The following is a 24,761-nucleotide window of genomic DNA, read 5'->3' on the forward strand; positions in this document are numbered from 1 at the left end:
TCATTTTGTTTCCCGTATGATGGCCATGCTCGCTGCGGTTAGGTGAAATCTCCCTGTGCTTTTTGTTTGCATTTCCTGATAGCTAGAGAACTTGGGCATTTATTTTTTCATATGTCTATTAGCCATTTGGACTTCATCTTTTGAAAAATATCTGCTCATGTTCTTAATTGAATTGCTTGTTCTGCTGAGTTTCTGGAGTTCTCGGTAGATCTTGAGCATTGGTTCTTGTTTGTTGAAAGCTTGTGAATATTTGCTCCCATTCTATTGGTTGCTTCTTTATTAACAATTTCCTTTACAGTATAGAAGCTTCCTAGCTTGATATAATTCCATTTGATTACTTTTACTTTGCTTGTACTTTTGGGGTCTTAGAAGTCTGACCACATCTATGCGTTGTAGAGTGTTCCAAATATATTCCTGTACTAATTGGATGGTGTTAGATTATAGATTTAGATTTTTGATCCATTTTGAGTTGATCTTTGTCAGGCAAAAGGGGTCTTTTTCCTTTTACATACATAGATCCAATGTTTTTGAGCACGGTTTGTGTAAGAGGCTGTCCTTTTCTCTGCATTGATTTTAATTTGCTCATAAAAAATAAGTTGGCCATACATGTGTGGGTTAATTTCTGAAATTTATGTCCCATTGATCTGCATGCCTGTTTTTTGCCAGAACCAGGCTGTTTTGATTATAACTGCCTTGTGCATGTCTCGAAGTCTGGTGCTGGGCTACTTCCCAGCTTTGCTTTTGTTGCTTCAGATTGCTTTGGGTATTTGGGATCTCATGCTTCCACATGAATTGTAGCTTTTTTATTTTAAGCCTAAGGAGAAAGTTATAGGTATTTTGGCTGGAATTCCATGAAGTCTATAGATCACTTTCGGTAACATGGACATTTTGATGATATGGATTCTGCCAATCCACAAGCATGGTGTGTTTTGAAGTCGTCATCTATTTCTTCTAAGTTTTGTAGATCTCTTCATAGAGATTCCTCATATCCTTGTTTAAATTTATTCCAAGTTATTTTCATTTCCTTGTTTCTATTGTGAATAGGACTGACTTTACAAGTTTTTTCTCACCATTGAGCTGTTTGTATATATAAAAGCCATTGATTTTTTTAATGTGTGTTGATTTTATATCCTGCAACCTTACCAACCTCTCGAGAATTCCAATAGTCTCTTAGAGTCTTTTGGTTCCCCTATATAATTATCTGCTTATAGCCTGACTTCCTCCCCTCCAATGTGTGTACTCCTTTGATTTCTTTTTCTTGCCTGATGGCTCCGGGAAGAACTTCTAGAACCGTATTGAATAGCAGTGGTGAGAGTGGGCATCCGTGTCTGGTTCTGGAGACGCCGCCAACTTTTCTCCATTCAGTATGGTGCTGCTGGTGGGCTTTTCATATACTGCCTCGTGTTGAGGGATGGTCCTTCTATATGCAGTTGATTTGCGTTTCTTCTATTAGTCTGGTCATTTTCATTGTAGAGGGGTATCACACACTTGGTTAAATTTATTCTAAGGCATTCTGGATAATTTTGGAATGAATGGGATTACTCTGATTTCGTAGTGAGTTATTTGTGTGTGGAAAATATGATTAGTGTTAATGTGTAATTTTATTGTTCATGGTAAAGTCCGTTTTTCTGTATTGCAAACAGGAATGATTTGTTTGGGTAATTGTATTGCTAACACTTCAATAGAGTGAGTAAGAGCAGTGAGAGTGAAGGTCATTGCGATTCCAGATCTTAAAAATTCTTTCAGGTTTTCACCATTCAGCATGGTGTGAGCTGTGGTTTTGTCACGTATGCCCTCTATTATATTGAGGCATATTGCTCATATACATAATTTGTTCAGGAATTTTTTTAATAGTGTTTCATTTTATCAAATGGTTTTGCTGCAACTATTGAGATAATCATGGTTTTCATCCTTATGTGACATATTGATTGATTCTCATTTGCTGAGACACATGTTGCATTCCTGGAATAGTTTCCATTTGAATATAGTGAATGATGTTTTTGATGTTGTTAGATTTTATTTACTAGTATTTTGAGTATTTCCATTTACATTTATGAGGGGTATTGATCTATGGTTTACATTTATTTAAATAAAAGACAAGTTTTATTTATATTGCAATATATAGGAGCTTACTGATATTTCCCAACCTAAGCCACCCTCCTGCCCATACATATCCCCACCCTTTTGCATCTCCCTCCCTTTTTCTCTCCCCTCCATACCTTCCTTTCCTTCCTTCCTTTTAAACTTTTTAAGAAATTTTATTTATTTATTCATTCATTCATTCATTCATATTCGAAAGTCAGATATACAGGGAGGGGCCCAAGTGGCTGCAATGGCTGAAGTTGAGCTGATTTGAAGCCAGAAGCTAGGAGTCTCTTCTGGGTCTCCCACACAGGTACAGGTCCCAGGGCTTTGGGCCATCCTTGACTGTTTTCCCAGGCTGGATGGGAAGTAGGGCTGCCAGGACATGAACGGCACCTGTTTAGAATCCCAGCGTGTGCAAGGGGAGGACTTTAGCCACTAGGCTACTGCACTGGGGCCCTTCTCTCTTTTTTTTTTTAACTTTTTGTGATCACATGCTTTCATTTCCTTTTGCAGTCACAAGTTGTTTTTTTAAAAGACTTACTTATTTGTATTGGAAAGGCAGATTTACATAGAGGAGAGGAGAGGAGAGACAAAGATCTTCCATCTACTAGTTCACTCCCTAAATGGCCAGAGCTGAGCCAATTGAAAGCTAGGAAGGAACTTTTTCCAGGCCGTCCATGGTTGCAAGGCACCAAATACTTGGATTATCCTCCACTTCTTTCCCAGGTTATAATCAGAGAGCTATATGGGAATTGGAGCAGCTAGGGCAAGAGTCAGCACCCATATGGGATGCTGGCACTTGCAGCTGGAGGATTAGCTAGTTGAGCTATTGTGCTGGTCACACAATCACGGGATTAAAACCCCTTTAGGTGAAGATATCAGCACCTGGCAAGTAGAAAATAACAAACCAAAAAATCAAAGCAAAAATTATTCCTCAGATGTATAAACAAAAGCTGGACACAGCAATCAAACCAGAATGTCATCCTTGCGGCCGCTGCTGTCGTTGTAATCTGTGTATTAGTTGTCACAGACTAGAGAAAGCACATGTCTTTTTGAGAATGGTTTATTTCTCTAAGCATAATGGTTTCTAGTCACATCCATTTAGTTGCAAAAGACAGGATCTCGCCTTTTTCTGGCCAAGTATTACTCCATTGTGGATATATACATTTTCTTATTCAGTAACCAGATGCTGGGCATCTGGATTGGCTCCACAGAGAGGCAGTGTGAACTGAGCTGCAGTAAACATGGGGAGTTGAAGAAAATCTCTCATGCTGATTTCATTTCAGATAAATTCCCATGAGTGGGATGACTGGTCATATGGCAAATACGTTTTCAAACATCTGAGCAATCTCCACGTTGTCCTCTGTAATGGCTGCACAAGTTTATATTCCCACCAACGGTGCAATAGAGTACCTTGCCCCATATCCTTGGCAACATATATTGCATTTTGATTTTCGGGCTTAGGTGAAATCTCATAGTGGTTTTTCGTTGCGCTTCCCTGATGGCTAATGACCCTGAGCATTTTTTTTCATGTCTGTTGGCCATCATTTGAGAATACCTGCTTGTGTCCTTTGCCAGTTTCTTAACTGGTTTGTTGTTGAGTTCACTGAGCTCTTTACAGATCATGGGTTCTACTCTTATTTACTTAGTTTGAAAATATTCTCTCCCATTGTATTGGCTTCCTTTTCAGTTTGTTGATGTGTGTGTGTGTGTGTGTGTGTGTGTGTGTGTGTTTTGCAGAAGCTTCTTAGTTGGATGTAATCGTGTTTGTTTCTGTTTTGATTACCTGCGTTCTGGGATCCTTTCCAGGAAGTCTTTGCCTACATCTTGCAGTGTGTCACACATTTTATTTTGGTACTCTGATGGTGTCAGATCATAGATTTTTGCCTCTTGAATTAGTTATTTTTGTAACAGATGTAAGCTAGGGGTCTTGTTTCATACTTCTGTACACATAGATCCAATTTTTTGAGCACCAATTATTGAAGAGACTGTTTTTCTCCCTAGATTGATTCCTGTTCACATGTTAAAAATTAGTTGGCTGTGGATGTGTGGGTTAATTTCTTGGATTTCTATTCTGTTCCACTGATCTACAGGTCTGTCTTTGTGCCAGACCTGGCGGCTTTGATTACAACTGCCCTGTAGTATATCCTTTTTTTTTTTCCAAGATTTATTTATTTCTTCTTGGGGGGAGATTTACAGGTAGTACAGAAGGAGCAACTGATATCACCCTTCACGGTCCCATTCGCAAAAGCTGGAAATGCAGGTTGCCTAGAGCTGCTTTTGGGTCTTCCATGTGGGTACAGGGACCCAAGGACTTGGGCTGTCCTTTTCTTACTTTCTCAGACACATTAGAAGGGAGCTGGATTGGAAGTGGAGCAACTGGGACTCCAAATGTTGCTCCCAAGGAATACTGGCACCATAGGCAGAGGCTTAACCTATTCCACAGTGCTGGCCTCCCTGTGGTATATCTTAATTTGATACTGTGATGCCTCCAGATTGACTTGTTTAAGATTGCTTTAGCCATTTGGGGGTCACTTGTGTTTCCATATGAGTTTTAGCATAGTTTTTCCTAGATCTGAGAATGTCCTGGATATTTTGATCAAAATCGGTTTGAATCTTTAAATTGCTTTTGGTAGTATGGACATTTTGATGATATTGATTCTACCAGTCCATGAACATAAAAGCTTTTCCTTGTTTCATTGTCTTCTATTTCTTAAATGGAGATGCCTCACACACTTGGGTAAATTTATTCCTAGGCATTTAAATTATTTTGCAGCAGCCTGGTGCGATAGTGTAGTGGCTGAAGTCCTCACCTTGAACGTGCCCAGATCCCATATGGGCACTGGTTCTAATCCCGGTGGCCCTGCTTCCCATCCAGCTTCCTGCTTGTGGCCTGGGAAAGCAGTTGAGGATGGCCCAAAGCTTTGGGACTCTGCATCCACATGGGAGACCTAGTAGCAGCTCTTGTTTCCTGGCTTTGGATCAGCTCAGCTCTGGCCGTTGCAGCCACCTGGGGAGTGAATCAACGGATGGAACATCTTCCTCTCTGTCTCTCCTCCTCTCTGTATGTCTGCCTTTCAAATAAAAATAAATCTTTAAAAAAATTATTTTGCAGCTACTGTAAGTGCAACTTCCAAATTCTTTCTCTGACATTGAGTTGTTTGTATATAGAAAAGCCATTGATTTTTTTAATGTGTGTTGATTTTATATCCTGCAACCTTACCAACCTCTCGAGAATTCCAATAGTCTCTTAGAGTCTTTTGGTTCCCCTATATAATTATCTGCTTATAGCCTGACTTCCTCCCCTCCAATGTGTGTACTCCTTTGATTTCTTTTTCTTGCCTGATGGCTCCGGGAAGAACTTCTAGAACCGTATTGAATAGCAGTGGTGAGAGTGGGCATCCGTGTCTGGTTCTGGAGATGCCAACTTTTCTCCATTCAGTATGGTGCTGCTGGTGGGCTTTTCGTGTACTGCCTCGTGTTGAGGGATGGTCCTTCTATACCCAGTTTGCTGAGGGTTTTTATCATTAAAGGATGGTACATTTTATTGAATGCTTTCTCTGTGTCCACTGTAATAATCATATGATTCTATTCTTCAGCTTGTCAATGTAGTATATCACATTTATTGATTTGTTGAGCCATCCCTGAATACCAGGGATAAATCCTCCTGGGAGTGGGTGAGAGAGCTTTCTGATGTGTTGGATTCAATTAGCTAATGTTTTGCTGAGAATTTTATCTTAGGTCTATCTTAGGTTTATCAGGGATATTGGCCTATAGTTCTCTTCCTTTGTATATTTCTGGTTTTGAAATGAAAGTGATGCTGGCCTCATAAAGTTTGGGAAGATTCCCTCCCCTTGCATTATACTGAATAATTTAAGAATTTGAATTAGTTCGTTTTTAAATTTCATTTTATTTTGATCTTTACATAGTTGATTAGGGCTCAAAGGATCAAGAGCTACAGGAAAGTGGATAAGGCCACTGTTCCCACATTCTCTTTTCCCTTCCTGTGTCTGGGGGAAGGGGAGAGAAAAAGGGAGAAGCCACACCCACCCTCCCACCCATCCCAGGGTCCCCAGTGTGGGGGGATGCTCCAAGGGCACTGCTCAAGTGGTTTTGATGGTTCAACTTGTTCTGAATTGCTGCCAATCTCGCCATTACAAGCACAATGAAATCTCTTCAGTATCCACTGGCTGACATAGTCCACCTTAGCAAATCTACTTGACTGGATTTTCACTGCCAACACATGGCTGGGTTAGTTGATCAATTTGTTCTGTCCTTTGTCGTAGTATCAGGTGCCCTATGCGGGCTCCAATGTGCTACCATATCCTCCATGTGCACCAGGATATGCTGTCTACTTGTCTGAGCCACTGAGGAGGCTCAGCTTTGACACACACACTGTGTGATCAGATCACGGAACCTGCAATTCTCTTTATGGTTGGGGTTCTGAGCACAGCAGTTCAATTGGGGGGATCCCCAAAGAAACTTCATCTGAAGCAATCGCAGATCAGATTCTTGTGTGTGCTGACCAGTACAGGGTTCAGCACAGATTGTCACCCCTTCCAGCCTATGCATATATTGGTAGTTGCAATTGCTGGGTGAGTTCTGCCTCCAACCCTGTCTTCTACACAAACCAATGGGTGTTGGAGCCCATCCCAATCCTGCCCACCACACACTTGGCCCTCACCCAAGCCAGGGGGAAATACAGCCTAGTCTGAGCAATATCCCCCTCTCTGTCTCTCCTCCTCTCTGTATATCTGCCTTTCCAATAAAAAAAATAAATCTTTAAAAAAAATTATTCATTTTTATTGCAAAGTCAGATATACAGAGAGGATATACAGAATATCTTCCATCCGATGATTCACTCCCCAAGTGAGCCGCAACGGCCAGTGCTGCGCCGATCCAAAGCTGGGAGCCAGGAATCTCTTCCAGGTCTCCCACACGGGTGCAGGGTCCTAAAGCCCTGGGCCGCCCTCGACTGCTTTCCCAGGCCACAAGCAGGGAGCTGGAAGGGAAGCAGTATCGCCGGGATTAGAACTGGCACCCATATGGGATCCCGGGGCATTCAAGGCGAGGACTTAAGCCGCTAGGCCACAGCGCGGGGCCCACCACTCCAACTCTTAAGCTAACCAGCAGGACTTGTATTTCCACAGCATTGGACCCACTTATGCCCTGCAGAATCTACCCCGACCTGGTTCTCTTGTGTGCTTAGTGTCATGACCCTGCCTAATGTGACCCATCCCCTGCTCTGGTACTCAGCCAGGTACTGGGATCCAGCCCTACCAGACAGGCCCCCAGCTATAGCTTTCGTGTGGGCTACAATGTGGCAGTCAGTGATGTTTTGCACTAACAGCCCATCTCAGGGCTCCCATGTGGGCCGGTGAATCAGCCTGACCCATACAGATCTTACGGACTCTCCCCTCCAAACCACCAGGCCCCAGTCCCCATGCTTCCCTGCAAGTCCAGTGACCCCGTCACTGGGAGTTATACAGGATTCATTCCTTACCTATCACTCAGTGGCCTTATCCATGGATGTCCCTGGCCAGCAATTACATACCCTAAAGACCCTAGAGCTCACCGCTGGCAAGCCCCGTACGCGCTCACTGCGTGGCAGCAGTGGCTGTGGCCAGGGCCCCAAGCACTGAGTCCAACCTGGTTCAGGTACCCCTAGCAGCCACCATGCTGCTGGAAGCTCCCTCCACCTCATGAATTAATGTATAGTTTAGTAGAATGCAGCAGTTCAGCTGTCCAGCCCTGGACTTTGTTGGGAGGGCCTTTATTACTGCTTCAATCTTAGTTGTTGCTCCATTTAGGTTTTCTGTGTCATCATGATTTAATTTAGGAAGATTGTGTAGGTGAAAAATCTGATTTCTTCTTTATTTTTGAATTTGTTGGTATGTAACTGGAGTGATTCCTGGTAATTCTTTGAATATCTGGTGTGTTATCTCAGATGGGTTGATGTTAGTTCTTAGGTATGTGTAAGAACTCCGCAGTAAGACCATTTGATCCTGAGCTTATTTTGTTGGGAAACTTTTTTGGTTATTGACTCAGTCTCATTGCGTACCACTGGTGTGTTTGGTTTTTCTGTTCTCCTGGTTCAATTCTGATAAGTGTCAGAATCTTAGCCACTGCGAGGCTGTCTGCATTGCTGGTGTGCAGGCAGTTCTTCCTGCTAATTAGTCCCCAATGATCTTGCGTGCCCATGGAGTCTGTTGTAATATTTCCTTCATCTGATTTTGAGTCTTCTCTCTTGTATAAGATTTTATTTGCAAGTCAATTACAGAGAGTGAGAAGGAGGAGAGACAGATTTTTCCATCCACTAATTCCCTCTCCAAATGGCTACTCTGCTGGAGATGGACAGCCAGGAGCCTGGAGCCTCTGCAGGGACTCAAGCATTGGGCCGTCCCCTGCTCCTTCCTCGGGCACATTAGCAGGGAGCTAGAATAGAAGTAGAAGCAGCCAGGACTCACAGGTGGCAGCTTAACCCAATATGCCGCAGTGCCAACCCTGTCTCGAAGTTGGTTAGTTTAGGTCGAAGTTTTTTTTTTTTTTTTTAAGCCAACTTTTTATTACATTCATCTTTTAAATTATTTCCTTTGCATTTATTTTTATTCCAACTTCTTTCTCCTCGTTGGCTTGTTCTTATCCTTGGGGTTCATTGTTGTTTTAGAAGTATTTTTTGAAGTTGATGCTGTTGCTATACGCTTTCTTTTAGTGTTGATTTTGATGTTGTAGTTCTATTTTGTCTCAAACTTTAAAGTTATCTTTTGACTTCTTTAGTGATTTATCACTGTTTTTCTGGAAGCATGCTGTTCACCCTACATAACCTTCAGCATTTCTTTTGTTACTGATTTCTAACTTTTTTCCATTGTGGTTAGAAAAGACACATGATACAATTCTGATTTTTCTGAATTTATTGAGACTTGTTTTGTGGTCAGGCCTAATCTATGGCCTATCCTAGAGAATGTTCCATGTGCTGATGAAGGAATGTGTACCAGCTGCGGGATGGAATGTTCTCTAAACGTGAAGCTGATTTTGTCTGCCACGAAGTTGAACTCTGAAGGTGTTTTTTTTTTTTTTTTGGTGGTGGGTAGGCGCACATCTGGATGGTCTGTCCTTAAGGAAAATGAGATGCTGAAGTTCTGTGCTATTACTGTGTTGGTGCTTATCTGTCTTTTCACAACTAAACATGTTTGCTTTATAAAACGGTGATCCGGCTTTATGTGCGTATACATTTAGTCGATCCTGTTGACCTGCTTATTTATATAGTAACTTGCTGCTTTTCAACTTTTGTCCCGAAGTGTACATTTTATCTGACACAAGCACAGCTTCTGCTTGTTCTCTGTTTATGATATCTTTTTCCATTCTTTTACTTACTCTGTGATCATCTTTACTGAGGAAGTGAATTTCTTAGAGCCAACATATTATTGTACCTTGGGAGTTTTAAAAATTCATGTAGCTAGTCTGTGTGTTTTTTGCTTATGAACTTTTAGCTGGCAGAGTGACAGAGTTGGGACAAGGAAGTATCTTCAATGTATGCAGTAGCTGGAGCTGGCCGGGATGGAGTCCAGGTCCTGGAAGCCCACGCCACTCTCCTGAGTGGCAGAGGCCCACGCCCAGCCGGGATCTGCGGGAAGCTGGATGTGGGCTTCCCACGCAGCATCAGGCCCAGCCCAAGCCAGTGGCTTTCTAAGATTTCTTCCCACCCTGGTTCCTGCGTGTGGGGACTCCAACCCCTCAGCTTCTGAAATTCAAGTCTCAGGAGAGGGATCACCCAAGCTGTGGCAGAGCTGTATGCTGCCCCTTGCTGACCGGATGCTGTTGCCACATCAGGCTGCTGCCTCCTCCACCTGTGACTTGCTGTAGCATTTGTTCCCATCAAATGCACTGCCCCCTATGCATTGTACTTCTCCTAGGATAAGCTCCTAGCCAGAGATAATGACTGCTGGAATTCATTTCTCCATGTATGACATCTCAACGAAGGGCTGTCTGTAAGGCTGAGAAGTGAAAACACAGCTGAGGCCTAGACTTCTGGTTCTCACGTGATCTGTTCTCCACTTCTTCCTTGCTACTAGAATCTTGTCCACTTCTCTCAAAAGCATATCAAGGAACCAGTGTGATATCCTAGTGGCTAAATCCTCACTGGGGTTCCCTATGGGTGCTGGTTTGTGTCCTGGCTGCTCCACTTTCCTTCCAGCTCCCTGCTTGTGGCCTGGGAAAGCAGTAGAGATGCCCCAAAGCCTTTGGACCCTGCACCCGCGTGGGAGACCCAGAACCAGCTCCTGGCTTCAGATTGGCTCAGCTGCAGCCGTTGCGGCTACTTGGGGAGTGAACCAGCAGATGGATCTTTCCTCTGCCTCTCCTGCTCTCAATCTGCCGGAATCTGCCTTTTCAATAAAATTAAATAAACCTTTTCCCCCACCAAAAAAAAAATAAATAAAAGAATATCAAGATTTGGGCTGTCAGATGTTGAATTCTTTTGAAACATCATTTAGTGGCAGAGAGGAGACAGCCAAGAGCTCACATCCCCTGGTTCACTTGTTAAATGTGTGCAGTGACTGAGATGAGCCAGGCTGAAGCTGGGAGCTCTGGGTCTTTTATCTGAGCCATCACTGTCTCCCAAGGTCTGCATTAGCAGGTCGTTAAAATGGGCAGAACTGGGATTCAAACCCAGGCATTCAGATATGTGCTGTAGCGTCTTAACTGCTTCATGCTCTAAGCACCAGGCCCACCATTTGCCCCTAGAATCCTCTAATTCTCCATTTTAAAAAAGATTTATTTTTTTAATTGGAAAGGCAGATATACAGAGAGGAGGAGAGACAGAGAGGAAGATCTTCCATCCGATGGTTCACTCCCCAAGCGGCTGCAATGGCTGGAGCTCAGCCAATATGAAGCCAGGAGCCAGGAGCTCTTCCTGGTCTCCCACACAGGCGCAGGGTCCCAAGGCCTTGGGCCATCCTCAACTGCTTTCCCAGGCCACAGGTTGGGAGCTGGATGGGAAGCAAGGCCACCGAGATTAGAACCAGCACCCATATGGGATCCAGGCACATGCAAGGCGAGGACTTTAACCACTACGCTACCATGCCGGGCCCTAAATTCTCCATTTTTAAACACCTCTCACCCTCTACTGCCACAAGCGAAGGTATTTCTCAGGCTTGTTAGTAGCTAGATGAGATAATGTTACCAACTCTGGCCAGCAGACAGGCTGTAACTGCAAATAATGTGGCTGTCTTATGGGCTGGGCCTTGGCACCTCTTCACGTGGCATGTAGGCATGATGGGCAACACCTCAACAGCCCCTTTGGATCAGCAGGTAGAAGCCACATGCTGAGAAAGGCAGAGCAGAAAGTAAACCCCCAGGCTCTAAGGGGCCTGGGAAGCGCCTGGCTGCCGCGGACTGACTTCTACAATGTCTCGTAGAGAAATGACCCTCTGTCTGTAATCCACTGCCACCACTGTCAGCAGCGATGTGGATGTACAACAGCATTATGCACAGATCCCTGAGAAAAGCCATTTCCAGTTAAACAGACAACCCTTCTTATTGCACGACACTTCCCAATTTCAGGGATGCCTGTGACAGTTATGACGTGAAATGCAGTATTTGGAATTTTTGTTAGTCATACCCAAGACCTAGCTTAACTGACTCAGGGAACACGAGGGGATGAGATGACAGGTTCTCAATAAGGAACCCAGTCACACAGAGGGAAGGACAAGTTCTCTAGTAACACGTGACTCACGGAGATAGTAGTGACGTAGCTCAGGTGAGCTGGTGCCTGTGCTTCCCGCTGCGGCTCGCAGTAACCCAGAGAATGACAAGTGGCTTTGAGAGCTAGTTCCCCTCCATGCACCAGCTCACTTCCCAAAGGCCCACAATGGCAGGGCTGAAGCTGGCTGCCACAGCAGGGATCCAGTCACTGGGGTCATCAACTGCCACCACCTTCCTGAGTCCACATTACTCGGCAGTTGGAGCAGAGAGAGGAGCTGGATATTGAATGCAGACACTCTAATGTGGGGCATGTCATTGCAACTGACACCTTAAGCGTTAGGCCACAAGGCCATTTCTTACTCCTGAGCAGTTTTTTTCAAAATGTCATTTAAAATGCAAAGTTTCAGAAAATGAGAGTGAAAAAGGCCAGCGAGGGAGCCAGAGAGCACTTTCATCAGCTGGTTCCCTCCCTAAATGGCTCCATGGGCTGGAGAAAGGCCAGTCTGAAGCCATGAGCCAGGAGCTTTCTTCAGATCTCTCATATGTGTGCAGGAGCCCAAGCACTTACACCATCCTCCACTGCCTCCTGAGGCCATTTGCAGGGAGCTGGATTAGAACTGGAACAGTGGAAGCGGGTAAGAACTGGAGCAGTGGGAATTTTTACAGGTGCCCATACAGGATGCCGGTACTGCAGGTGGAGGATTAGCGTGGTATGCCACAGTGCAGTCCCAATAAGCAGATTTTAGGATGTAAAGGACACAGCTGATGGTTGAGCTAGCATGTAATTTGACCTGCAGGTTTTCCCCTCCCTAGCACTGCAGGCACTTCCTGGCGAAAGGAAAGGCACTGGGGAGATGGGGGAAGCAGAAGCAGGCTAAGCGTGCGGCTGCCAAGCTCTCCCGCAGCTGAGGCTTCCGGGCAGCATCCAGGACCCTGATGCTGCCAGCCACTGTGCCTGGCCTGCCCTGGCGCAGAGGTGAGCATTTTCAGGGCTCTCCCTTAGAGTACTCTCACCTATAATGCCCCACCAACAATGCAGTTGTTACTAAAACATCAAAAACCAGCAGGATAAAAGGGAGGTCTCTGTCTTTTCCAAGAAGAGTTTAAGACGAAGCATCTACTCTCTGAACTAAAGCTGGGCCACTTCATTTAAATTTTTTGCATTATTCTGAGTGCACCTGAGGGGCTGGCATGGTAGCTCAACAGACTAATACCCTACTTGTAAAGTCCAGCATCCGATATAGGCACCAGTTGGTATCCCTGCCTGTGGCTTGGGAAAAAAGCAGAAGTTGGCCTTGGCACCCATGTGGGAGAATCACAAGAAGCTCCTGGCTTCCAGCTTCAGATCAGCTCAGCTTTGGCAGGTGCGGCCATTTGGGAAGTGAACGGCAGATAGAAGATCCATTTCTCCTGTCGAAATGGTCTTAAAGTGCTTTTTCCTTCTGTTTCTGCTTCTTGGCTATGCTGGAACTCCGGGAGCCCCTCCGGGGGTCCTGACGCTGTGCTCCGTTTGCCACTGACTGTTCTCACACAGGACAAGCTTCTTACATGCTGTGGGGGTAGGCAGTATCTGTCTCATTCTTAGGATATCATGGGGCAGAAAAGCTAACTTTCCCACAGCTATTATATGGTTTTACTACAGTTTAGTTGTAATGAGCTGTAGAGGTGGCCCATTAAGCTGAAATATGAAGTTGTGCTGTAGAATATCTTACTTCCATCCAGAAAACTTACTAGACACTCACTGGAAGCTTGACTTGTCAGAAAAAGGACAGAAGAAAAAAACTGGGGATGGCAGAAGGCAGAATGAACTGCATACTGCTTCAGGCCAAGCGACGTCACATCTGGGCAAGCATTCTGGTAGCCCCTGCGACAGGCTGGCCCCGGGAACACTCCCCCAGCCCAGGGGGGTGGAAGGCGGCCAGGCTGCCAGCCCGTCCCTTAGGAAATATCAATGGCTCTCAGAGTCAGGCAGTTGCTGTCAGCTGGTTCCCTCCCCACAGGCCTGCTGTGGCTCCTGGCTGCAGTGGAAGGCAGGAGCTGAGCCCTCAGTCCAGGCCTCTAACCCAGCTATTTGCGACACCATCTGCTACCTCCTAGCGTGTGCATCAGTGGGCATGTGGAGTCGTGAGCAGAGGGACAGGATGGTCAGCCCAACCAGTGACTTAATCATGAGGCTAAACACCTGGCCTATTGATGTGCAGGAGTATCTAATACATTGTAGAATTTTTTTTATTAACTTTTCTGCTTAATTTCATACATATGTTTGTGTGTATATATATGAAAGCTTTATTAGAAAAGCAGGGAGAGGGAGGGAGCTTTATCTTCTAGCTGCTTCACTCCCCAAATGGCTCCAACAGCCAGTTCAGTCAAAACCAGGAACTAAATCCTGGCCTCATGGGTGGCAGAGGCAGAAGCACGGGGCTTTCCTTGCTCTTCCAGGTAGATTAGCAGAAAGCAGGATCAGAAGTGGAACAGCCAGGACTGGAACGGGCACACTGCCACGGCATTCTGGCAACACAGGAGCCTTAGCCTAAACTGTGGAACACTGGCCACCTTATATGTAGCTTCTCAGAAAGAAAGAAAAAAAATCCTACACATCCCTATTTTACTTTGCCAGTATTCTGATAAAGATATGTTACAATGAATTATAGGAGCTGCTTTAGACTGTAAATATTTCTGGTTTCTACAGGGTATGTGCCCCAGCAAATCATTTCTCTTGGGCTAAAATACGTTTGATGTGAAGCTTTATTCAGTATTAAACTCTTTGTATTTTGATATTTAAGTGAGAATGTCAAGACAGAGTTTCTTTTAAATTATTTTATTTTCGTAAGCTAAAAGGAAATTTACACACTGAAATCTCAGAAGACTTTGGGCATGCACATTAACCTTGGAAGAGGTTCTTCTACATGTCTCTCTTTTTTTCCATAGGAATTTCCCCAAACATTTAAAACCCATAGTTTTTAACTGTATTTACAGCCTAAACCATAGCAATCTATGATTATGTCATTTTACACTGTGCAAAATCGTCAAAAAATAGTGGTACAATAGAACAAAAAATCGGCAACAAGTAAATTTCATTTTAAGACATTCATATAATTTGGTCCTTCTCCAAATCAAACTAATGTAAAACAGGCAGAATCGTGTTTAACCCTCTCCAATCAACCTCTAACGAGACCCACGTCCTTAGCTATGGTAATCGGTGCAGTACCTCACAAAGGTCAAACAGTATGCCAGACTGACGGGATTAGAAAAGAGCCCAAAACGCTAACACAAACCAGATCTGCAACAAACCCATCACACGCAAAAACTAAAGGGGGAAAATTTAAACAGACTTTGGGGCATACTGATGATAGCAAAATCATTCAACATAAGATAGGAAAATTGAAGAGGACAGTCAATGCAGTTTGAAAGGACTGAGAGGTTTCATAGACAATGGAGATGCTTTGACATTTTTATTTCAAAAGGTTTGTAAGAAGGACACCACCAGTGTATTTCACAAAGACATAAATGTATACACCCCAGCAACACAAAAAGAATAAATCTTCAAAAATGTTCACCCCCAATTATTTACATTTTCTTCTAATATAAATTTAGGACTTCAGTATGTAAATAAATATACATTACTATGTATACCTTTCTAGTGCGGCTTACCAACAAATCAGCTGAATTTGATTTTTTCTTTTTAATTACAGCAAGTATGCTTTAGATGGTAGAGAGGGGCTGGAGGACAGGAGGGCACGTGCCCCCAGTCCTCAGTCCGCCTTGCCCTGGGAGCCCGTGGAGGGCGTCAGCGTGGCCGGGAACATCAACACCTTGGCATGCATGAAGGTCAGGTCGGGAAGGCTGGCGATCACCTTGAGAGCTTCTGCACTTAAGTGCTCTTCTCTTTTCGGTTTCCTGTTGGCAGAAGTAAAAAGTGTTAATGTGACTTTGCTGTCGCGCAAGTGGAAGGCGATCTCTCCTGTCCAGGCAGGCAGGCAGCAGTCTGTGGGCGGGGGGAGGGGGCACCTGCCCCTCCGGCTCAGTGTACGACTTCCCTGCTGCAGGAACCTCATGCTAGAAGCCGATGCTCAGAGCAACACTTTCCTGTCTGCTTGTCACAGCCAGCTGTGTCCCGACTGACACAGCTCACAGCACTGCTTAAGGCAGAAGCCTCTACCCAGGAATAAATTCAGAATGTTACTAAGCAGAAACAGGAAGCGGATATCCTAGTCCCCCTCCATCCAGGAATTCCTCCTCAGCCCCATGTGAGACTACCCAAGTCTCTACCACCTTGACAGGTCTGGCCCAGGCTGTGCACATGATGTTAACCCCAGGCTGGCCCCATCTCCAATGAGAATTTCAAGAGTACTCAGCTCAAACACTCAGTCTGGGCCCTATGTGGATGCACAAAGGCCCCCCGCAGGCCCATGAGGCTTGTCTATTGGGGCTGAGGAGGTAGTCAAGCAAAAGGGCAACCCCTACATCCTACGGCCTTGCCGATGAATTATCCTGACACTGGACCCCAGAATGAGTGAGTAGTTAGGGCCTAGCAATGGAAATTAAAAACAAAACAAATCCCTGGTGCCAGGTCTCCTCAGTTGGTAAGCTAAGGAAAACGCCACATGAAACTCAAATGTGGCTCACATTGAACCCATGATTATAACCCACACTGTATCTTCTCAGCTATGAAATCTGTTAAAGGAGTAGTTGTCGCCATGGAGAGAATGAACTGTAAACAAAGATACTTTTAAAGTGATTCTGGATAGCCCAAATCTTTTCTACTGTGAAGGACAGTTGGCCTCTGTTAGAGGGGATACAAACTACCCTCAGAACAACAAAAAAGCAGGTGGGAGCAGGAAGTGTGAAGCAAGACAGGAAAGACAGATGCATACCTCTATGTAAAACTCAGAATTTTCTGTTACCATTTTTGAGTCCAAGCTGCAATACAGATTTCATAGGGTGAATGAAAAAAAAAATCCAACAACAGAGTAGGAGAGTAGGACCTGAGTTTATCAGCAGGCAGGCAGCTGGAACTGGGGTTTCTTAGAAGGATGGCATACAATTCTCTTTTCCTGATGAAAATGTGTATTTTTTTTTTAGCTGTACTTCAATGGTAACAAATCTATCAAGTAGCCTGTGAGCTGGAGGAACTGGATAGCTGATCATTTCAAAATAAAATCAAATACGGTGTTGTCTCAGCAAAAAACTGTAACTAATGTAGACAAGGTTGGTCTCCACAGGTGGTTACTTTTACCTACTAACACGGGAGCCAACCAGTTAGTGTCTCTTGAAGTGCTTTACCATCTGACTTGTTCTAGCCAGAAAGTCCACTCTGAGTTCAGCAGTCTTTAATATGTAATTTACAGGGAATTAGGTGAACAGAGAGCAGTAAATACTATCTGAAGAAAGCAAAGGGACAAACAGAGCTTAGGATACTGCGCAAAGCAAATGGACTGTGTTTTTTGTTTTTTTTAAAAATCATGCTAGTGTTCTTGCACAGGAAACAAAAAGGATGGAGAAGACAAGCTAGGTGAGAGGCACCGCAGAGGCCAAGAACCAGGTGCAGCTGAATACTGGCTTGCACGGAGCAGAGAAGGGCTGTTCCCGGGGAATTCTGAATCAGGCCTACCTGTCGGGCGAGATGGTAACTGGCTGACATCACAGATGAAGTCAGCGAAGCAGCAGGTTTGCTTCATCATGGCCTATAAAATCTCATTTTTGTTTACAAATTGGGGGGAGGGTGTCTTCAAGTGTTTATGGAAAATACATTTTTAAAAAAAGAATCATTTTTTTTGGTATCAAAATAAATAGCTTGGTATCACATGTCTGAACAGATCTAGTCTGAGGGACTAAGAAGCTTAAGGCATTAGTTGGAAGACAGCCTCATCACAGTAATATGAATTCTGCCAAGAATTAACCAAGAACAAATCAAATTTCAGCAAAGCCTGGGCACAAAACTGGTGTAATCACCCATGTCTCACAGAGAGTAGAGGGGATAATGTCTGGAAGAAAGCAGTTTAGAAATGGGTAACCTGTTGCAAAAGGGATTGAATTATGTTGAAGGTGAAGCCTGTAGCAGTGGCAGGCAGGCCATGCATGTCACTGTGTGAGGCCCTCAGTGGTCAGCTAGGGCAGGCACTTGGTGTCAGAGCTCTACTGCACCCGAGATGCCTACATCTCCTACTGAATGCCTGGGATTGAGGCTTGCCCACTGCCGTGCCAGCTAACATGCATCCAAGCAGGATGAACCTGATGCCGCACAGTGCTGGGCTCCTGCCACCCACGTGGGAAACCCAGATTGAATTCAGGGCTCCTGGCTAAGGCCTGCCCAACTTTAGCTGTTGTAGGAATTTGGGATGTGAACCAATGAAATAAAGTTCCCTCGCTTTCTCTGCCTTTTAAGTAATCTCTTTCTTAAAAAAATCTGAGAGCAACAATGATAATAACCAATTCAATGAGTTCAGCTTATATTATTGTGACTGAAAACTTAAAGTAGAGCAAACTTTCTACCTAGTAGATGCTAACATCTGTGCTCAGACCAGAGATACCAATGAAAATTTTAAACAATTGGAATGAATTTTCTGAACCCTTTTGTGGAAGAACTTGAAGATGAAATATGGTTTTACCAATATGATCCTGAAGAAAAATACAATCAAAGAACAATGGCTAACAGGTGGAAGTGATCCAGTCACAGCAAAAGTGGATGCAGCCAGGTACAAAGGCATTTTGCATGTTAATTTTTTTGGAGGACCAAAGAACAATAACATTTGTTTATTCAGGAGAGTGTTCTGGGAAGGTCAACGAGCCTTCCCAGGAAAATGCTCTGGGAAAGCCTCCCTGGAGCGTCCTCTGATGAGCCAGTGTTCTCTCTGTGCTTACCAAACAAGAACACTTCCACGAGTCCTGCTGGAAACCAAAGAAAGCTTAGTCTCAATGTAGCACCTTCTGATTTTTTCCCTAATTTTAAAAAAGGATTTATTTGAAAGGCAGAGTGACAGAGGAGGAGAGGGAAAAGCAGAGATCTCTATCCACTGGTCCATACCCCAGACAGCTGCCATGGCTGGAGCTCCTCCAAGTCTCCCACGTGGGTGAAGAGCCCCAAAGACTTGGGACGTCCTGAATACTGCTTCACAGCCACACTATCAGGGAGCTGGGTGAAAAACGGAGCACCTGGGACTAGAACCCAGGTCCACTTTGGATGCTGGCACTGCAAAGAGAGGTTTCACCTGATATACAACAGTGCTTGCTGGCCTGTTTTACATTCTTAAATGTCTGTCTTCTGCTAATAATATAAATGACTAGCTTGACATGGTTAAATTCCAAGGACCCTTTTTCAGTGGGAAAACTGAATACTTCCATAATACTTAGGGGTTTTTTTTGTTTTTGTTTTTAAGTCATGTTCAGTTTCTAAGCATACATTTCAAGTTTTTAAACTAAAATAACTACAACTTTTCATTCCATTTCCTGTGAGCTTTTTGAATGACCTTCATAGTGATCTGAATGGTAAGAAAGGAATAGTCTATTTTCTAGCCACCCATAATGAAATTTTATTGCTTCTGCAATGATAGAAGTGACTTCAAACAATAACAAAATTGTGCCTCAATGGACTTTCCCACTTGCAGAGTGCAGTAGGGTCCAGCAGGAGAGCAAGGAGGATGCCATACCCAAGGAACAGTGGGTCAAAGTTATCCCAGGGTTTCTGCCATTGCTTTATTCCAGAGGCACTACTTGAAGGCAATACGAAGTTGTATTTTGAAAGTTTAAAAGTTACAGTCTGTGTGTTTATCTACAGTCCCTATGCACTGATGTGAATCAGCTGTTCTAGAGTAATAGCAAAGAACTTAATGCTTGAGGACAATCTGTAGATTAAGAAATGGTTTCTTAAATGGGACATCTACAGAGCCAAAGTAACAAAAGAAGAAAAACATATACAATTAAAATTTAAAACTTTTGTCCTTCAAAAGATGTTGTCAAAAGGGCGAAAAGACAGGTGATGGAATGAGAAATACTTGCAAATAATATATGATAAAGGTTCTAGCATCCTTAAAACTCAATTTAAAAAGACAAATTACCCTATTAAAAAACAAAGGAAATGATTAGACATCTTCCCAAAAATATATAATCAATAAGCATATAGATTACCAACACAAGCCACCAGAAAGATGAAAACAAATGATAGCACCAAAGACAATAAGTGCTGGTAAGAATGAAGAAATTGTAACGTGAGCATGGTGTGGGAATGTAAGATGATGCCATCACTTGAAAAACTTGGCAATTCCCAGAAGGGCAAAATAGTTACAGAATCCAACAATTCCACTCTCCAAAGTATTGAAAACATGTGTTCGTACAGGATTACACCAAGAGTGAAAATGATCCAAATGTTGGCTCAGCTGATAAATGATTAGCTGCTTTATTTCCACACAAAGGAGTGAACTTTAATGAATGTTACAACGTAACTTTTGAGTTAAGACACAAAAGGAAGCAGATTTTAAGATTCCATTATGCAAAATAACCAAAATAGGCAAATTTATAGACAAAGCAAATTATTTATTACAGAGATTGGAGAAAGAGAAGTATAGGAATGGACTGCTAATGGTTATGGATTTCTTTTGGGGGCAAGAAGATTCTAGAACTAAATGGTATGAAATCAGCAGAAACAAATGAACTACATACTTACAAAGTAGGCTTTATGGTATGTGAGTGAAATCTCAATAAAAGGGCTAAAAAGGAAAAAATGTATTCCCAATGGCAACTAGTCCTTTTTCCTTTATAACCTTCATTTAAAGGTCTGTGGCAACTAGATTTAGGAAGGTAATTTAGATTAGGAAGTAATTCTTATTCGGAAAGCTAAGGAAGATGATATAACTGTTTTAGAACTAAGAACCTTACTGTCTTAAATTCTCCCCTTGAGGTATTTTAGCTTTTGCAGCCTTTAAAGAGAACAGAGCACACACAGTATATATTCAAAGGCCTTTCTTAGATGTATGTACTTGTGGGGTGCGGTCTGTGCCATGTCTACCTCTATTTACCATTGTGTAACCCTTCCTTACTCGCAGGCCCTGTGTTTTTTACTCTGTTCTGTACACTGTGAATAGCCAGGAGGACTTTGCTGTGCCTTTAGTAGTTTAAACCATTTCTATATTACCCATCCATCTCTTTATTCAACTGGGACTCATCGGGACATTGTATGGTATTTTAAGACTTTATTAAATGTTAAGACTTGTGAATATTTTAGTTTTTTCTATTTTCAAATAATACATACATTGCCTAAAACAAAACACACTGCCCACTTTGTAACCAATTTTTTAAAAATAGGAAGTTGGACAGGTACTTAATGTAACTGTATAACAGACAAATATAAAAGCTGTAGTTTGATTTCATTTCCAAGTAATATAGGAAAAAAAAAAGGACAAAATGAAGTGGCAGGGGTTAGGAAAGTTTGTTAGTGCACAGCATGTTTCAACAGTAAGGCAAAAAATTAGGACAGCAAGTAAATTAACAATGTGGTTTAGAGCTCCTCCTAATGGCACAAAGAATGAATTTTCATCACTGGGCTAGTGAGCTGACAGGGAAGAAAGGTGATGAAAGGGTAAGGCTATTCCAGAAAGAGTTGTCCTAAAAACAGCACAGTAAAGTTATTTTTTTTAAAGTCAAAGTGCAAATAGATGAGACATGGGGAAAAAATGGAGAGAATCTGTGGACAGGCGAGGATGAACAAAAAAAGTAAGGGTGTCTACAATATAAAAACATAATAACTTCCTGTAACTACAAATACTAGTGGTAAGCATCTGTTGAATAAATAATCACATCAGAATATAGCTTATGTTGCACTGCTTCTTAAAGGACTAGCAATAATTATTAAGTAAAACACTTTGAGTATCTTTCTATAAAAACACTGCTAAATTTGAATTTAACATGTGAGTGGCATGCCTTTATCCACTTCCAAAGTGAGTGACAGATGAATATTTGCACCTTACAATGCTGATAACTCATGGTTTGGAGTGGCAGAGTCAGCATGCTAAATCACCAGTGTTTGCTCTTGGATGAGAAATCTGGTTCACAGCAAGGGCCTTTCTGTTAGGAAATGGCTATGCTGATAGTAAACTTGTCAAAGCAATGGGCTCGTCCCACTGCTTAGTTATTTCCAACTCAAAGTTTGCTTGAACAGAAGGCCCAAGTGACACTCCTTGAATGGCTCTGGTTCCAGTACTAGGAGGTGAGTACTTGTCACAGCTCTGGGAGGTGGGCTCCCAGAACACTTCGTGAAAAGCTTCTGTATACCGAATCACAAGTGTGCATTACTGAAAAATCTCAAACAGTGGCTGCTGCTTTGTAACTGGGAAGTGAGAACACTAAAATTTGAATTTCTAAAGATGGTTCGGTAATTATTCAGGAAAAGGGGCAGTAGCTCCACACTGCTTTATGATTGCATTACTCAGTCAGAACTCTCTATTGAGTAGGGAGGAAGAAAAATCCCACATGTCAGACATGTCTTATAAAACTTATTCTAAGAGTCCCCAATATAATACTACTTTCTAGACGTGGACAGTTATGAAGTGAATGGAAGCACCAGTCCTCTACCTGGTAGATGTGCTTGTCTTCTCCACCGTGGACATGAGTCTTGCGAACGCATCCGTCACCTTGAGGCTCGAGGCGGAGATGTCCAGCTTAGAGGTTGTTAACTCATACAACTCTGGATCCACACCTTATAGTATAGAATGATAGTCAGTGATGGCAAGCTGCAGTGGGCGACTCAATTAGCCACAATCCAAGATGCAAAAGGCAATCTTCTGTAAACATCTGAGACAAGCATAACACATCTTTGAAAAACTATACTCTTGCATTTAGCTTTTAATTTACATTCTTCCTTTCGGCACTTTGATGAATCAGAAAAATACTTTTAAAATGCTACTTTGGAATAAATATATCCTAGATTTATCTAACATTATATTGTAGATAAATACACTCAAATGCTTCTAAAATTTCTATGAGTTTAGAAAAATTTGGATTAGCTTGTGATGTTGAAATTAGTGTTTTATAAATAGAATGCACACAACTTGTTTTAGGACATAGCTAATTTTTTAAATTGATTAAGCTAATTACTTAAACCTTCCTCTTCCACTACCTACGTCTTGACAATTTTCTCATGCTTTACTTCCACAGCAACAGACTGGGAAAGCCTTTTAAATATGGTGATGGGAGACTTTAAAACAGTTATAAGACAAACCACATTGTTTTTTGTTTAGGTAAGAGGTAGGGAAGGCAAAAATACTTTCAGAGTGTCTAGAAGCACAGTTTTTGAAAAAGAATGGACATTTGTATGTCACGGTTAAGTATATTCTTGTTTTATAACTGTATCTTGTAGGCATTTCAAATATCTTGCTAAAATAATTCAACATGTATAAAGTTGACATATAAAAATTCTTCCCCATCTGACATTACAGAAATACTTAAAATTGTTCAGGTAGATTTTAAACAGTGACTATGAAACACCTGATTAAAAAAAAATCTTAAATTCAAGTTAGATTTTGAATAAAGACATTCAGGAGTTTTACATTCTGCACCCTCCTTGGTACTAGCATACTTCAGAGAAAAAAAGGTTTAGTATTTTGAGGGAATAACAGAAATACCGATTATAAGGAAGAGTGTATGTAGCTTCCTCAAATTGTATTTATTTATAGCACCATATAAGATCAGATAATGAAATCCTTCTATCAGATAAATGTGTAGATCATCAGCAAATGTAAATATAGATCTCAGATGTTTACGGAAATGAAACAAGCAAAAGCAGCATCCACAGTTATCAAGTCCAACCAGGGAGGAAGGCTATAGAAAATGTATGACTTCCCAAGTTCTTAATACAAATTCTTAATATTTTATTAAGGTGTAGCTTTAAAATATATAGAAAAGACTTCCAATTCAACAATGAGTTGCAATTAAAATTGTAGATATCTGCAAAGGGATCAAATGAACCCCAAGTACAGCACTTTGTTTCTCCAAGTTAAGGATTCTAAGCAACCACAAAATTTAAGTTGCTGTTCAATGTCCAATGCAGAATCAACAACTGCACTCCGACTGGCAATGGGAAAGTGCTAGTAAAAACTTAATGGGTTTATAAAATACTAGCCACATGGCTGTCAAAGAGTAAAGAGGTAGATTAAAATAAAAAAAAAAAATTACCCTTCCCTTGAGCTCAAAACATCACTACCACACAAGGAAAAATATAACAAAGAACCCCACACAAAAAACTCACCCCAAAAACTACTTGAATTAAATTTCTCAAAAGCAAGGCAATGGCTTACTATACATCAATAATTAGAGAGTAATTTTTATTATTTTTTAAAAATAGAACCTTAATGAGGCATAGTTCAGTTACATAATTAAAGCTAGCCAACCAAGTTCTATGCCAACCTCCTAAGTCTCACACACAAAATAATTTAGTAACCGCAAGCTAGGACAAAATGACTTTCCCAGAAACAAGTCAGAAAAGGGCAAGCAAGTGGTGAAATGGAACACTAAGCAAAGTGTTGATACCTGTAGCTTGATGATAAGTTGTAACAAAACCCAATAGCAATAAAAAGAAGCCAAAGCAAATTTATCAATCAAATTTATACAGCAGCTAGAGCATATTAACTAAAATACTAAGCAAAAATATTTAAGAGATTTCAAAGTAATGAGGACTGCATCTGATCATGCCAATTTCACTTCTGTTACAGGTCTAAGCTTCTGAAGTCATTTGGTGTTCCAGTAGCTGGGTATGCTGAGCCTACTTCTCATTTCTATATTTCTTTATATGGCCAGGTTAATTTGTGCTTCTATACACAGTTTTTAAATGAATTGGAAATGTAACACCCCTTATCTGCCCCCCCCCCCCAAATTAAGCCAGGTTTGTAAGCATCAAGAAAAACAGTGACCCCTTAAATTACATAGTTGAAGAAAACACAAAGCTGAAAGCAAATTTTAAATGGGAATCTGATTAATTCTTAGGGATA

General features: G+C 42.2%; 2 protein-coding genes across 6 annotated transcripts in view; one reads left to right on the top strand and one right to left on the bottom strand.

Moving 5' to 3' along the window:
* The window catches only part of SERTAD2 (SERTA domain containing 2), a 118,919-nt gene that overhangs the window by 58,783 nt on the left and 35,375 nt on the right, over positions 1-24,761 (top strand). For 3 of the 4 annotated variants that reach the window (XR_005885179.1, XR_005885180.1, XR_005885181.1), the window contains exon 1: positions 24,319-24,524. The gene's annotated coding sequence lies outside the window, so the exon portion shown is untranslated. Of the gene's footprint in view, positions 1-24,318; positions 24,525-24,761 lie in introns of those variants that run through there. The other variant, XR_005885178.1, reaches the window with a different exon arrangement.
* Positions 14,751-24,761, bottom strand: part of AFTPH (aftiphilin) — a 65,548-nt gene continuing 55,537 nt past the window's right edge. The window contains exons 9-11 of one of the 2 annotated variants that reach the window (XM_040993323.1): positions 22,351-22,474; positions 17,024-17,026; positions 14,751-15,684 (exon numbers count right to left, since the gene is read on the bottom strand). In XM_040993323.1, coding sequence (XP_040849257.1) covers positions 15,540-15,684; positions 17,024-17,026; positions 22,351-22,474 — 272 coding nt within the window. In that variant the 3' untranslated portion in view covers positions 14,751-15,539. The remainder of the gene's footprint in view (positions 15,685-17,023; positions 17,027-22,350; positions 22,475-24,761) is intronic. The other variant, XM_040993324.1, reaches the window with a different exon arrangement.

The sequence above is a fragment of the Ochotona curzoniae genome, unplaced genomic scaffold (genome assembly GCF_017591425.1).
Source record: "Ochotona curzoniae isolate NIBS_2020 unplaced genomic scaffold, NIBS_Ocur_1.0 contig_883, whole genome shotgun sequence".
Taxonomy (NCBI): domain Eukaryota; kingdom Metazoa; phylum Chordata; class Mammalia; order Lagomorpha; family Ochotonidae; genus Ochotona; species Ochotona curzoniae.